This window comes from Ptychodera flava, chromosome 6 (genome assembly GCF_041260155.1).
Source record: "Ptychodera flava strain L36383 chromosome 6, AS_Pfla_20210202, whole genome shotgun sequence".
NCBI classification, from domain to species: Eukaryota; Metazoa; Hemichordata; class Enteropneusta; family Ptychoderidae; genus Ptychodera; species Ptychodera flava.
In genome coordinates, this window is record NC_091933.1 from 24,956,366 (window position 1) to 24,969,404 (window position 13,039).

The 13,039-nt window shown below is 41.2% G+C and overlaps 1 protein-coding gene across 4 annotated transcripts; it reads right to left on the bottom strand.

The window, feature by feature from the left end:
• Positions 1–587: 587 nt before the first annotated feature.
• LOC139135301 (monocarboxylate transporter 12-like) lies at positions 588–12,801 on the bottom strand. Of its 4 annotated transcripts, XM_070702642.1 has the most exons (9): positions 12,413–12,801; positions 10,944–11,011; positions 9,991–10,135; positions 9,246–9,277; positions 8,838–9,023; positions 7,548–8,506; positions 4,811–5,015; positions 3,536–3,700; positions 588–3,180 (listed from the first exon to the last, which is right to left on the bottom strand). In XM_070702642.1, exons 5-9 carry the CDS (start codon positions 8,998–9,000, stop codon positions 2,963–2,965), a joined length of 1,710 nt encoding a protein of 569 aa, XP_070558743.1. In that variant the 5' UTR covers positions 9,001–9,023; positions 9,246–9,277; positions 9,991–10,135; positions 10,944–11,011; positions 12,413–12,801; the 3' UTR covers positions 588–2,962. The 4 variants fall into 4 exon arrangements, with proteins under 4 accessions (XP_070558743.1, XP_070558742.1, XP_070558741.1 ...); XM_070702641.1 differs by lacking the exon at positions 9,246–9,277 and having other exon boundaries at positions 12,413–12,799; XM_070702640.1 differs by having other exon boundaries at positions 8,838–10,135; positions 12,413–12,585.
• Between the last annotated feature and the right edge of the window lie 238 nt (positions 12,802–13,039).

The window sequence follows — 13,039 nt, forward strand, 5'->3', positions numbered from 1 at the left end:
AAATACGCAAATGATTGATGAGGCTACTCTCGGAGATCTGGTAAATTCAGTCGAAAAATCGGCAATTTCTCAATGGGATTCGAACTCATACAGTGTACGGCACCAAGTCAACTAGCAAAGACACTGTGCATGCACAGTCGAACTAAATCCCTGTACCTAGGGTAGTATGCGCCTCGAAAGTGAAAGACTTACACTAAGGAATCTTTTAACCATCATCTTGTCAAAATCAGGAATAAAAATCGGGGGTCACCGTGCAAATTTTGGAAATAGCGAAATAATCTAAGATTAATCGATATTTAAAATTCAAAATGGCCTCCATCCCTGTGTTAACTCTATGGAGAAACATAAAATTTTCGAATTTCGAAAAACAAAGCCGTCGAAGTTTTCTTACACCAAAAACTTTAAAATGAACCCCTACAAGTGGTGGATCAGAGAAGAATTGTAAAAGTTTGAGAGTCTGATGAATATCTTTCCTCGAGGCCAGTTCTACCTTAATAACACAGTGGTTCAATAACCGAAATGTCGTATTCCAAGATTGGTTGGCCTACAATTACATCGGGAAGACAAAACACGCTAAATCGCTCGACTTTAAACTTTTTATATATGACTTTATTTCTTCAAAATAAATTGTTAAAGACATATAAAGAACGTTTGACGATGCAAGTCATAACTTACATAATGTTATAACAGTACTACGAAGTTCATATGAGAAAAAAAACACGATACAAGCAGAACATGTATATGTAAAAGTGAGTTAATGCAAGCAGAAGTGTTGACCTGTGAAATTGACATAATACCTGCTATTTTGTCAATGTAATGTGTAGTCGATTATCACCGACATTAAATAACTCGTAAATTTCATTATACTGGTGACTCGAAGCTTTGCTTAAAGTCACGGACAAACGCAAGCAGTAACACTGAACTCATACTCACGAGATCATGACATTCACCGCTATCACATTTTGGACAATTTGGAGGAGTCTGTGACGCTATGACACAGACCAAAGGCGCATGAAGACAACTGAACATCTGATTGATGTCAGAGATAATGACATGAGTTGAATGCTGCCAGTCATGACAAAAGATGCTGTCACATGTCACAGCAGCTGTGTCAATCATCAGAATATCTGAGTGTTAATTCCCCCTCCCCGGGGCGAGGAAGGCCATTTTAGCGCCGTCGAATAAAGGACTGTGATGCGAAACCGGCCAGGTGAGTAGAACACCAATTCCAGAACTTGAAGGCTATATGTAACACTGCAGTGTAGAATGTTCGTTCGTCGAGTAAAGGACTGTGATGCAAAACCGGCCAGGTAAATAGAATACCAATTCCAGAAGTTGAAGGCTATATGTAACACTGCAGTGTAAAATGTTCGTTTTCCGACCACTAACTCAGTTCATGGCAACAAAACATTACGCTGTAGTTATTGGACCGGCTCACCACCATACAATACAAGTTTCTAAAATACACGTATTTCCTTTTTTGGCTAATGTATTAACCCCATAGCTTTACACTGTGTATATCAGATGGGTTTTCTATCTTTGAGAACGTCAACGGCGGTGAATCAAAACAAGTACAAGTATTGCAAACAATGTACTCCAATGCTGATGTTCACCGGTAAATGGTCTGAAAATACCGGAAGGTATTGGCTAAATCAAATGGGTAAAGTGCTCCTGACAATACTACCGAGAGAATTCAGCATTGGTTGACACGACAATAGCACCGGACACTCACTCGATTTCGGACACCTCAAATCACCACACAAGACTTGGCAGTTAGGTGCAAGCATGCTCTTCGCTCAGCACAAGGGACACACGGCCACACAACCATTCATTAAATACTTACACATACAAACATACATACATACACGGAAGAGGTAAATGCTCAAGGTCCATTGCACACAATGGAAACCACACGAAACAAATTAATACTAACTATACAGGTGTGTCAGCAGCGAAGAAGCCGAAAGTAACACAGAAATTACTGGGTGTCCAATATGGATAAAATTCAAACTTCAAAAGGAAGCGCTCGAAAATGTCTGAAAACGTGTCTCCACTGTTGACATTCAACAGTCTACGCAATCTCTATAAACCGCGTACAAAAGCACTGAAAAGCTCAGAAAGTTGCAGCAATATAAACTACAGAAATAAATTATTGACAAATCCTACGCAAATTGCTTTCTTGCAGAATAAACTATGCCTTCAAAGGCCCTTCTTTTTCCGATTGTTATACTACGTCACCGAGAAACAAATGACATTATTCGTTTGAAATAAAGTATCCTTAAACAAGTTGAAAATTCACAACTTTGACATCACAATATACTTATTCTTCTTTCAAGCAATACGTACACACTGGAGATGTGAGTACGTCCTTGTGCGACAAAACTATGGATATACATATCAAAAAACAAATCGACTCGACGTGTCCATACGTCAGTTACTATCTGAGGTATACACGTTGTACTCCAGCATCAAATTTCATCTCAATAGTGTCCCGAAAAACAACCTGTAAATGATTTTAGTTCTCATCCGAGGTCATTATGCGGTCACCCGCTCTCCTTTTCTCTCCTCTAAATACCCCTCCCCCCAAAAAACATAAATATTGGACGAGATGCTGACAGTAGCACACTCATGCTGGCAATGCGAAATGTTCGATGAACTGCGGTTTGACTGAACAGAACATGACGATGAAGTTACCACTACACGTATCAAGAACCCGACAACAATGCTTTTCGTTCATGGTTTCTCAACCTATCTGTAGCTTCAGCAGATGAAACAACATAAAGTGGACCCTTTTTCCTTTCAAAAGTTCAAAAGTTGTGACTAATGTTCACGGTTGTTCTGTGTTCTTCGAAATGCGGCGGGTCATCTTGGAGCTAGTCCCGCCGCGCACGATAGGCGAAGAGCCATAACAGTTGGATGTCCGTCGAAATGTTCAAACACAAAATCACATTGGTCGGTTCCTCTACACGGTGGTGATGACGAGTTGTACTATTTCAGACTTCTCGGCGTCGATTGTTATTTCTGGTACAGCTTCGAGTTGTTTTTCCTTCTGTTGTTGTTTTTTGTCCGCTCTTCTGCTGAAGTACGGGACAAGGAGAATGAGAACGGCTGCACAAAACAGCCATACTCCGGCAAGGTAGAAGGCGCTGTCGTAGATCCCTGTGATGTCTCGCATCCAACCTATAAGACACAAGCAATGATTGAAGAAGGAATATTATTTTTGTTGAATGAATAAGTGAAAACTGTCTGTCAGCTTGTATATATTTTGCAATATGCCCGAATGCACGGATAGGTCGTTGAAAAGAGACGAATATATTGCAATATCAAATCTCCAGGCACCAGAAACAAATGTTTACCCATTTTTGAAGTCTCCGCATATAAGTGTATAAACATTGCAGTATTAAAATTGGCAATGAACGTGCAACTCTACAAATACGCATTTACTCTACTCATCGAAAAATATCATACACGATTGGGAGCTTTCATAGGTAGCCCGACAAACAAGACCATGGTGAAACGAGAGTGCGTTACTGACCTCCGAGCGGAGAGCCGATGATGTGACCGACGCCTTGGATCTGGAAGCAGAAAGCTGAAGTGGTTCTGAACTTCTCGGGACCGAAGTATTTGGCACAAATGACGGGTATCATGGTGATGTACGAGCCCATGAAGAGACCGAAGATTGTCGATGTGACCATTTGTCCTGCAAGCAAACGGAAACGAGGCTCAGCACAAACAAAGGCAATGGTACGATTTGCAAGCCCATTATCCACCGCTATTGGAGTGCGACCAATCTCGGAGAAAATAATCAGTCATCCTGTAAGAAAAACTTTGTCTCCGTCCCCTGGACTCCCTTCAAGGAGACGTGCTGGTTTCTGCTTGGTTTTCTTCGGTATCGCCTTCCAACAAATAGAGCTTATATCCGAGATTGGTCCTACTGCAGTTCTGTAGTTTACAGGTGGTGTATGTATCGGGCGACTAGCTGCTAAACACATACGCTCGAATGCTTCATGACTTATAAACATTCACTATGTCTCTGTATACGAGCAATGTTTAGCTTCTACAATGCAAGTGATGAAATTATGATAATTATCTACAGACGGATGATTTCTGAGGAGCCATTGACAGAACCGATTTGTGAAATCGTCGAGTTTTGGATCTTTCGCACCTGCAACTGTTTTTTGCCGCAAAAGCCAATGTTAACTCTTGTATTCTTGCGAATGACGCTACATAGTATAAGTAAAGTCTATAGTTTGACCACGTGAACTCTTATTGTTCCGTTGTTTCCTTTTTTATAAATTTGAGATTTTTTTGTGAAAACCACACCGTCAAACGCTCCTAGCTAGAAGGATTTTTTGTCTAATGAGTCTCAAAGATGAAGATTTAAAACATTCTTGGAAGTTATTTCGGAACGTTTCAATTTGCTGATTTCATTCTAATTACACGGGTACATTCTTCGTTTGATTATTTGCTCTGTAACAAATAATGACTCTGTATTGTACTGTTTGATCGGGTTTGGAACGGCTCAGAGACCATCCGTCCATATACCACTCTAACCCTGAAAGGCAACGAGTTTAAAACGCACATACACCACGAAGTTACTGAAAAGTGATGGAAATATACCTTTAGTATTGATGTGGATTAATCCCATCTATGCTGAAATAACTTTGTTGTTCTTACAGGTTAGTGTGTAGTAAAACATGAGTAATTGAACCTTGTAAATTACTATATTTACCATGATTCTAAACTAGGCCGCCACAGGATATCTAGCTCCGAGGAAAATGGTATAAGGTGTGTTATGTGACATTCCTACCTGGGTAACTAGAGAGATAGATACTGACAATTGCGCACACTCCACAAACGGAAGTTGAGGCGCTGTATAAGAGTAAAGGGCTTACACCGTGAAGGTTGCCTATGCCTCCGAACAGCACTCTTCCAATGCTCTGCGTAATGCCCATGAAAGCTACAAGCATAGCGCCATCTGAGTCGGGAATGCCGTAGTCACGTGCCCGCTTCACCTGCAAGTACAACAAACAAACATTGGCCAAAGCAGCTAGGTAAGTGATAAAAGTAGAGTTCGGTCGTAAAAAACCACAAAGTAAAAACACAGTATATCATAATGATTAATGTGGCTAGCATGGATACAAAAAAGTTTCTATATTGGTAAAAATAAGTACGAGTCAATGCAAGACATCTACAATAGAAAGTCCATTCAGTGATAAATGAACGCCATTACTGATCGTCCCATAGGGGGTCCAATCTCCGATGATGACGATGATGATGATTAAATATTTAAAAATGAAGATAAATAAACATATATTTGGACTCAGTAAATTTGTTGTTATTGCTGTTGTTATTGTTGTTGTCGTTGTTGATACTATTTGCAGAAAAGAACAAAGTATGCGCTGCAAATTTCAACACAGCCTAACTATACATGTGCGTCGCAAATTCAATACAGCCTAACTATACATGTGCGTTGCAAATTCAATACGCCTAACTATACATGTGCGTTGCTGCCTAACTATACATGTGCGTTGCAAATTCAATACAGCCTAACTATACATGTGCGTTGCTGCCTAACTATACATGTGCGTTGCAAATTCAATACAGCCTAACATTACCCAAGGGGTGTCACTTCATTGCCACACACTTTTTTTCGATCGCCAAAAATGCACCTAGCATGCATCGAAATCGGTAAAATTCGACGTAGGGTCAAAGCACATTAGTCCTTCTCAATAATACTCCAACATTTTTACCTCTTACCGATGAAAAGTCGAGAAATCAGCAAGTTTTTCAGCGTATCTGGACGTCTCTTACATTTCAGATTTAAAAGGCGAGGCAGTGTATTGAGTCACGTGGGCGCTTTTCAAATCGAACCAATAGCAGAGCTCGCCAAAATGCACCCAGCAAGCATCGAGAGCGGTAAAATTCGATGTAGGGTCAGAGCCCGTACTGAACGAATGGGCCCAGCGTGAAAACCCGGCAGTAACGTAAGTTTCTCACGTCTTTGGAAGACTATGGGTGACACTGTCTGCGTGCGTCTGCATACGAAATTCTGGTAACTTTAACAGTTCCAGTTCACCCGCAGCAAGAGATCGTTCTTTCCAAAGATGTGAGAAACTTACGTTGCCTCCGGGTTTTCACGCTGGTCCATTCAGCTCTGCTATTGGTTCGATTTGAAAAGCGCCCACGTGACTCAATACACTGCCTCGCCTTTTAAATCTGAAATGTAAGAGACGTCCAGATACGCTGAAAAACTTGCTGATTTCTCGACTTTTCATCGGTAAGAGGTAAAAATGTTAGAGTATTATTGAGAAGGACTAATGTGCTTTGACCCTACGTCGAATTTTACCGATTTCGATGCATGCTAGGTGCATTTTTGGCGATCGAAAAAAAGTGTGTGGCAATGAAGTGACACCCCTTGGGTAATGTTAGGCTGTATTGAATTTGCAACGCACATGTATAGTTAGGCAGCAACGCACATGTATAGTTAGGCTGTATTGAATTTGCAACGCACATGTATAGTTAGGCAGCAACGCACATGTATAGTTAGGCTGTATTGAATTTGCAACGCACATGTATAGTTAGGCTGTATTGAATTTGCGACGCACATGTATAGTTAGGCTGTGTTGAAATTTGCAGCGCATACTTTGTTCTTTTCTGCAAATAGTATCAACAACGACAACAACAATAACAACAACAACAATAACAACAAATTTACTGAGTCCAAATATATGTTTATTTATCTTCATTTTTAAATATTTAATCATCATCATCGTCATCATCGGAGATTGGACCCCTATGATCGTCCATGCCTGTCGGAGCTAACAATAGCTCTGACCAGTACCTGAACACAGTAATAGCAAGTTAGGTTGCGGTATATGTTCGGGTGTCGCGCAGAAGACATACTATGCTAGTATGTTTACTGGTCATTTCAAAACATGTTAATGTTATCGCAAATGCATAACTCGCAAGACGAGGAGTTTCATCCTCAGAGATTACTGGAGATGAAGAAAGAAAGACATTCGCGTTACAATAATACTACGTAAGAGAGCGATTTCAGTGGGATGGAAGAAAGGATAATCACAAAGGCATCGTCCTGAGCCGTCGATATTTTTTTTTACCTCGAACTAGCAACTGTTCATTAAATCGTCAATACGAGATGGTCACGGCAGAATGTGGAATTCTAGCTCGGCTCGCAACGGATAGAAAAGTGGTAGGCAGCTTCCCAGGAAGTCACCAATGGCGCGTAACTCCCACTTCTACTCAGAATCTGCACGGGGAATCTGCAAGTGATCTCGGGTCCAGCGCCCTCTCGCGGCTGATTCTTGGAAATACTTTTGAATACTGCAGGGTGCAAAACTTGACCACTCCAAGGGGTATCTGTGCACATGATGCTGCGGATTTTACACTGGACACTTTGAGAAAGAGAGAAAGATCAAAACTATAAAACATGGATTCATAATGTATAGCTAGAAAGGAAAATGGTTAGTATTTGTTTACCAAAGGTTAGGCAGGAGTCATGCTGTTGTCCAGCTAAGTATACGTACCAGATGAGAGGTAACGATGGAGTGTCCACAGTAATGGCAAAGGAAGCACACTTGGATGACGACAAAGACTGGCTCCTTCCAGAGACTGAAGTCCATGACTTTATTCCACATTTTCAACCCCTTCCGAAGTCCACCCTTGAATTTTCCGAAACCAACTACCAAACTGTGCCTCCTCTTGTTCGCAGAGGGCGTTTCTTCCAGGACTTCTGGCTGCTTCTCCTCAAGGTCTCCCTTGTCCTCGGACGTAATTTTCTCCGGCGAACACTTCTCTTCGTTGTCGCTGTCACTCTCGCTTTCCGTCGATTCTTCGACCGGTGGTGGCATCCACAGGAAGCCCGATCCGTAAGAAAGTTCGGCCATAGCCAGAAGCGTTGACTGAGCCAGCGTCTCCTCTTCTTCGTCGTCCGAAGACTCTATGCTGCTCTCGCTGTGATGCCGCCAAACGTCGTCGCACGCGGTCGTCAGAGGCATGTAATGTCCGTTGTTGTAATTGTTGAGGCACACCATTGTGTCGATTTTGTGGGTCGAGTCTCCGACGGCAGCGTCGCCCAACCTGTAAGTGTTCTTTGTGTTTCTGTAGTAGTTGAGTGAATTCATCACGCTAAGGGAATGGTCTTTGCCAGGCGGCGTCGATTCGAACACCGCCCCGTCGTCCAAGAACACATCATCATTTAGATGTTCCTTCTTCTTCTTCTCCTTCTTCTTCCTCTTCTTTTTCACGATTTTTAAAGGCCGCAGGAGGGCGGCGGCGACGCACAGATTCAGCGTCACGCCACTCATAATCATGAAGGTGCCGCGCCACCCGTAAGTTACTTTCAGTTGTTGGATGATAAACGCCATGGCGCACTGCCCGATCCCGGTTCCTGCCAGCGCTATGCCCATAGCGATCGAGAGTTTCTTGCGAAAGTATCTGCCGACCATGACGTACGACGGGAGATGGGCGAAACTGTAGCCTATACCTGATAAAATAAAGAAACGGAGAGCGTACAGAAGTCAGATATAACATGTGCGATATTTTAACGAAGTTGTTCAACTGAGCAGTTCAAGAAATACAATGATACAGGTTTTTGGACTTCCATTAGTGTAACATTAGTAGTCTTTTAATGGTGAATGCAGCAGATGCCCCAAAGCGTACCCCGTCATCCTTTTTCGGGTATCGTTTCATTAAGGGTGGAGTCCATACCCACAATACGAAATCTTGTTTTCGTTTCGGTAAAAGCTTTCAGGTATTCGATCGCGGAACATATAGCTAGGCCTACACATGCACGCCAATTTTTACAGAAGGCTCACCTAACAACACGCCGTACGTCAAATACATCTGACCAAGGCTATTGGTGAAAGAGCTAGCCAAGAGTGCAAGCGACGCAACTACGCCACCTATCATGGCTATTCTTCTGTGACCAAATCGCTCAGCCAGGTAAGCTGAGAAAGGGTTGGTTGACACTGTAACCATGAGAACCAGCGAGCCTACCCAAGCTATTGAAAAAATGAGAGATAAGAAAACGAAACAAATAAGTATCGGCGTTGACGATACAACAATATATATCTTGTAAAGTGTATATATATATATATATATATATATATATATATATATATATATATATATATATATATATATATATATATATATATATATATATTGCTTTACAAGACATACGAATAGTATAGGTTTTACGTGTTTAGCATAAAGTAACTTACCCAATTGGTTGGCATCTGTCGATCTAGATAGACTCGAAAAGAATAAAAGAAAACACTTACTATGTGTGAACAACACGGGGAAAGTCGTGAAAAATCAATGTTCATGAGCATGGCAAAGAAGAGGACTTATTGTGCAAAGTTCGATGACGTGTATGAGACAATGAGCATGATTAAGAGGGAGAGTATCAAGATACTTAAATTTCAAAATGTCAACTTGTACATGTTATATATGGTTGTGTACGGTCAGACAGTCGAATGATCGCGCGCCCGCGGGAGAGGTTCATATTTTTTGTGCTCCGGTAGTGATAGCCCATGTACGAAGTGTACTCCTTATATTGTGATGTAGCTTCGACAATGTAACCGTTCTGTTAGCGGCGTTACAAGTACCTTATATTAACGATTTAATGGCCGTTACAAACTCATCAATACATATTTCCTACAAACTCAACTAATAATGAGTTTTATTTGTCTTCTGTTAGAGGTATAAGATGTTTACATCACATCGCTACGATTACAAATTACAATTCTTAAAAAAGAGATGTATAAACTTCTATGTTACACATTACGACCATGTTTAACCACATACTACGTGGTCAGTTACACCTCCCAACTTGGGCTAGTCTTACCCAGCTGGGTACTTAACTACAGCGGGAAAATGTTTAATTGGGAAATAAATATCTTTCACACACAAAGTTTCATCATGGAGGCATACCTGTTTCCGTCGTTGTGCCAACTATATACTTACTATTTCCTGGCTCCAGGAATTTTTACCGTTTTTTCACTTCGTAAAATTTACAGGACTTGCCCGTAGAGGTACACTAGGTTGACACTTGGTGGCGTGATTCGTATAACATAGGTGGCACAGGAAACGAGTTCCTCGGATAGGGCCCCTAAAATAGTGAAATACTAGGTTATATCTAGGTTGTCATCGACATCTCAAGAGAATCTTGATTTATCATGTCTTAATATTTGCACACTTAGCGACCTCGTCTGTTGGTAACCACTTATCTTTCATTTCTCACGACACCGCGACGAGCTACTCCCGTGAGCTCGTAAGCAAGGTAGAATCAAGGTGAGCGTGGTTCCCCCGTACAAAATAGCAAGTTGTTCGCGTAATGCCAATCACACAATCTCGTATTATCATATCATGCGGTATCTCCGACTCAAGATTCGACCACAGTTTTAGATACGATCTTCTTTGCTATCAGCGGTGTGGCACCATCAAGTAACGTCTACATCGTCCCACATCCATAGAATAAGTGGGTTCCGCCTTTCTCATATATAGATTATTTTTCCGTCTACAGAGAATTGCAAAACTAGTCTATTTTCAAAAATATATAAAAGTACTAAAATCTGTGCTGTGTGGACTAACAACCAAAGTCAAAATGTGATTGTCTTTCAAGGTGAAAGTTGACAAAATAAGACGACTTGGTTCACTTAGAATTCGCCCCCCTTGTTTTTTTTTTCAGACAGAAAATTTATGAAGAACTTATTGTCTGATACAAAAACAGATTAACAAATTTTAGAGAACAAATGAACGCCCACTTTTTGAAATATTACACGCTGACATGATGATGGCGTTGACCGCTGTTGGTCAACGAGGAAGCTAGGGAGTCACAATCATAGAGTGCATTGTCTACCCAATTTGCGTTGAATGTTAGTCCACCCAGCACAGAGTTAATTGTCACGATTGTATACCCGAAAATCTACACTGGTCCGGGTCTCCGATATCAGCTTGAAACCATTACACACAAACAGCACAACTCCTGTTCAGAGAAGGATAAATGTAAGGTGGTGTCCGACTTGACCCTAGTAATACCCTCTGATCGTGTTGAATTCGTGCAAATAATCAAGTTTATAGATATACATATCATTAGAAACTCGAGGAACTAAAATCGATCTAGATTTCATTCACAGTAGAAGAAACAAACACTTGTAGAGCTTGCCTTCGTTAAAGATGGAAAAATCATTAACTTTTAGACTGTAGTCAAAACGTTAACTCACACAATCGCTGTTCGCCATGAGGAAACGTACTTTTTCCAAAGACCATATAAATTACGGTAATCTAGTTAAAGCCAATGTGAGCCAAAAAGGTGCTTTTAAAAGCCCATTAGGATAAGTCACTATCTTTAAATTTTAAATTAAGGTATAAAAGTGACATTTCAGTATCTGCGGAGCTTATATACCTCGTTGTTGCGTCCTCGGTCTTATTACTGCTCAGTCTCTTTTCAAGTATTAGAAAGTGTTATACCGTTATACATACTTACCGGGAACAAAAACTCTGAAATTCATCACATTCTTACGAAAAAGAATGAAACTCAACAAACGATATTACGATTTAAAAGAGCTCATAGTGAGCTATTCTAACATTCTATAGTCACCCACCCTCCCCCTCCCCCCCCCACCCCCCATGATGGATGATTTGACAGTACACAAAGTAGGTGCCCCTGCCGCGTAAGGCTAAAACGGTAAAAACAAGTCTTGAACTATAACAATTATAGCACACAACTTCCAAGGACGGAGTCAATCGATTATTTCTGTTTAATACAGTTAAGTATCGATATGCATCGCTCAATGCCTGCATCACCCGGTTATGGCATTCACTTCTGTCAACCGTCTGATTTGCGGGCATTGTTCATCAAGGGCGCATGCGCAGTAAGTACTTATGAGTCACACAATAGGAAACCGGTTATCCCCAATCGGAACAGCTGATCGCGGCGCTATTGAGAGCAGGCGAGCCGAGGGGATAGAATGGTCGGCCGGTGCCGATAGTTATGTGCAGGAAAGAGCCAATAGCTAACGCAGAAATCTTTGTACGTACGAAAATGGTCAATTACTCTAAAACCTTCACCAATCGTACATTATGACAATAATTTTCGTGCATAAATACTCTTACCTTCTCCTTTACGGAAAAAATTGCCAAAGAATGTAAATTTATCTCCGCAGTTGAAAAGCATACGCATTTCATCGCAAAATAATTATGACGCAAAATCGTACATTTAAAAAAAACTTTCAAGATTACGATCAGGTTATCGATATTTTTGAATCCTATATTTCATTGCCTGGTAAAATGAAATAGACTAAATCAATCTACTAGCGTTATTTTTTCCAAAGTCCACACGAATATCTAAATAACTTTTTTTTTTCAAATGAACTGACAGCCTTACCTGTTTCTGCTTGTGATCCTCCGAAGGCATCAAGCAATGCCACATAGAGAACGCCGAAGGAGAAAAATCCCCCAGCGACCAGCATAAAGACGAGAAACATCGCAAAGACGACAAACCATCCAAAGCCGCCATCTGGAACTCTTGTGTGTCGCGAATCATGATGATGGTGATGCTTTCCTGCTGTTGCCATAATGCACTGCACTCCGATAATGTTCTAAAAGCAATATATGGAATTTGGCCGAGGCTATCGCTGACTGCAAAGCGATGCTATTTTTTTTCTAAAGATAAGAATTTAGGAGAAAGGGCGCTGGCATGTCATTCTCACCGTTGCAAGTGCCAACTGAAATGCTGCCCACTTTCGCAATCCCCCTTTGATCAGCTGCAATGGGAAAAACTGGTTTGCGCTGGTTCAAACGTGAAAAAGGTTGTTTACGTCGATCAGCTGAGCAGGGCTGGACCAATACGCATGCGTATTAGAGTACCGCAGGATTAATACTACGATGACAAAGGGCGGTACCATTGTGGCTTGTAGGGTGGGAGACGATGACCACAGTTGATGATGCAATCTATCGGAGGACTGGCGAACATCTGGATTGTGAAAATCACTATGATCGAGACACTATTCTT

Coding starts and splice junctions, on each gene's coding strand:
- LOC139135301 (XM_070702639.1), bottom strand. CDS start 12,602: ATGGCAACAGCAGGAAAGCATCACCATCATCATGATTCGCGACACACA. Junction 8,507..8,837: donor GACGTACGGCGTGTTGTTAG/GTGAGCCTTCTG, acceptor TTATTTTATCAG/GTATAGGCTACAGTTTCGCC. Junction 3,701..4,810: donor CTATCTCTCTAGTTACCCAG/GTAGGAATGTCA, acceptor GTTTGCTTGCAG/GACAAATGGTCACATCGACA.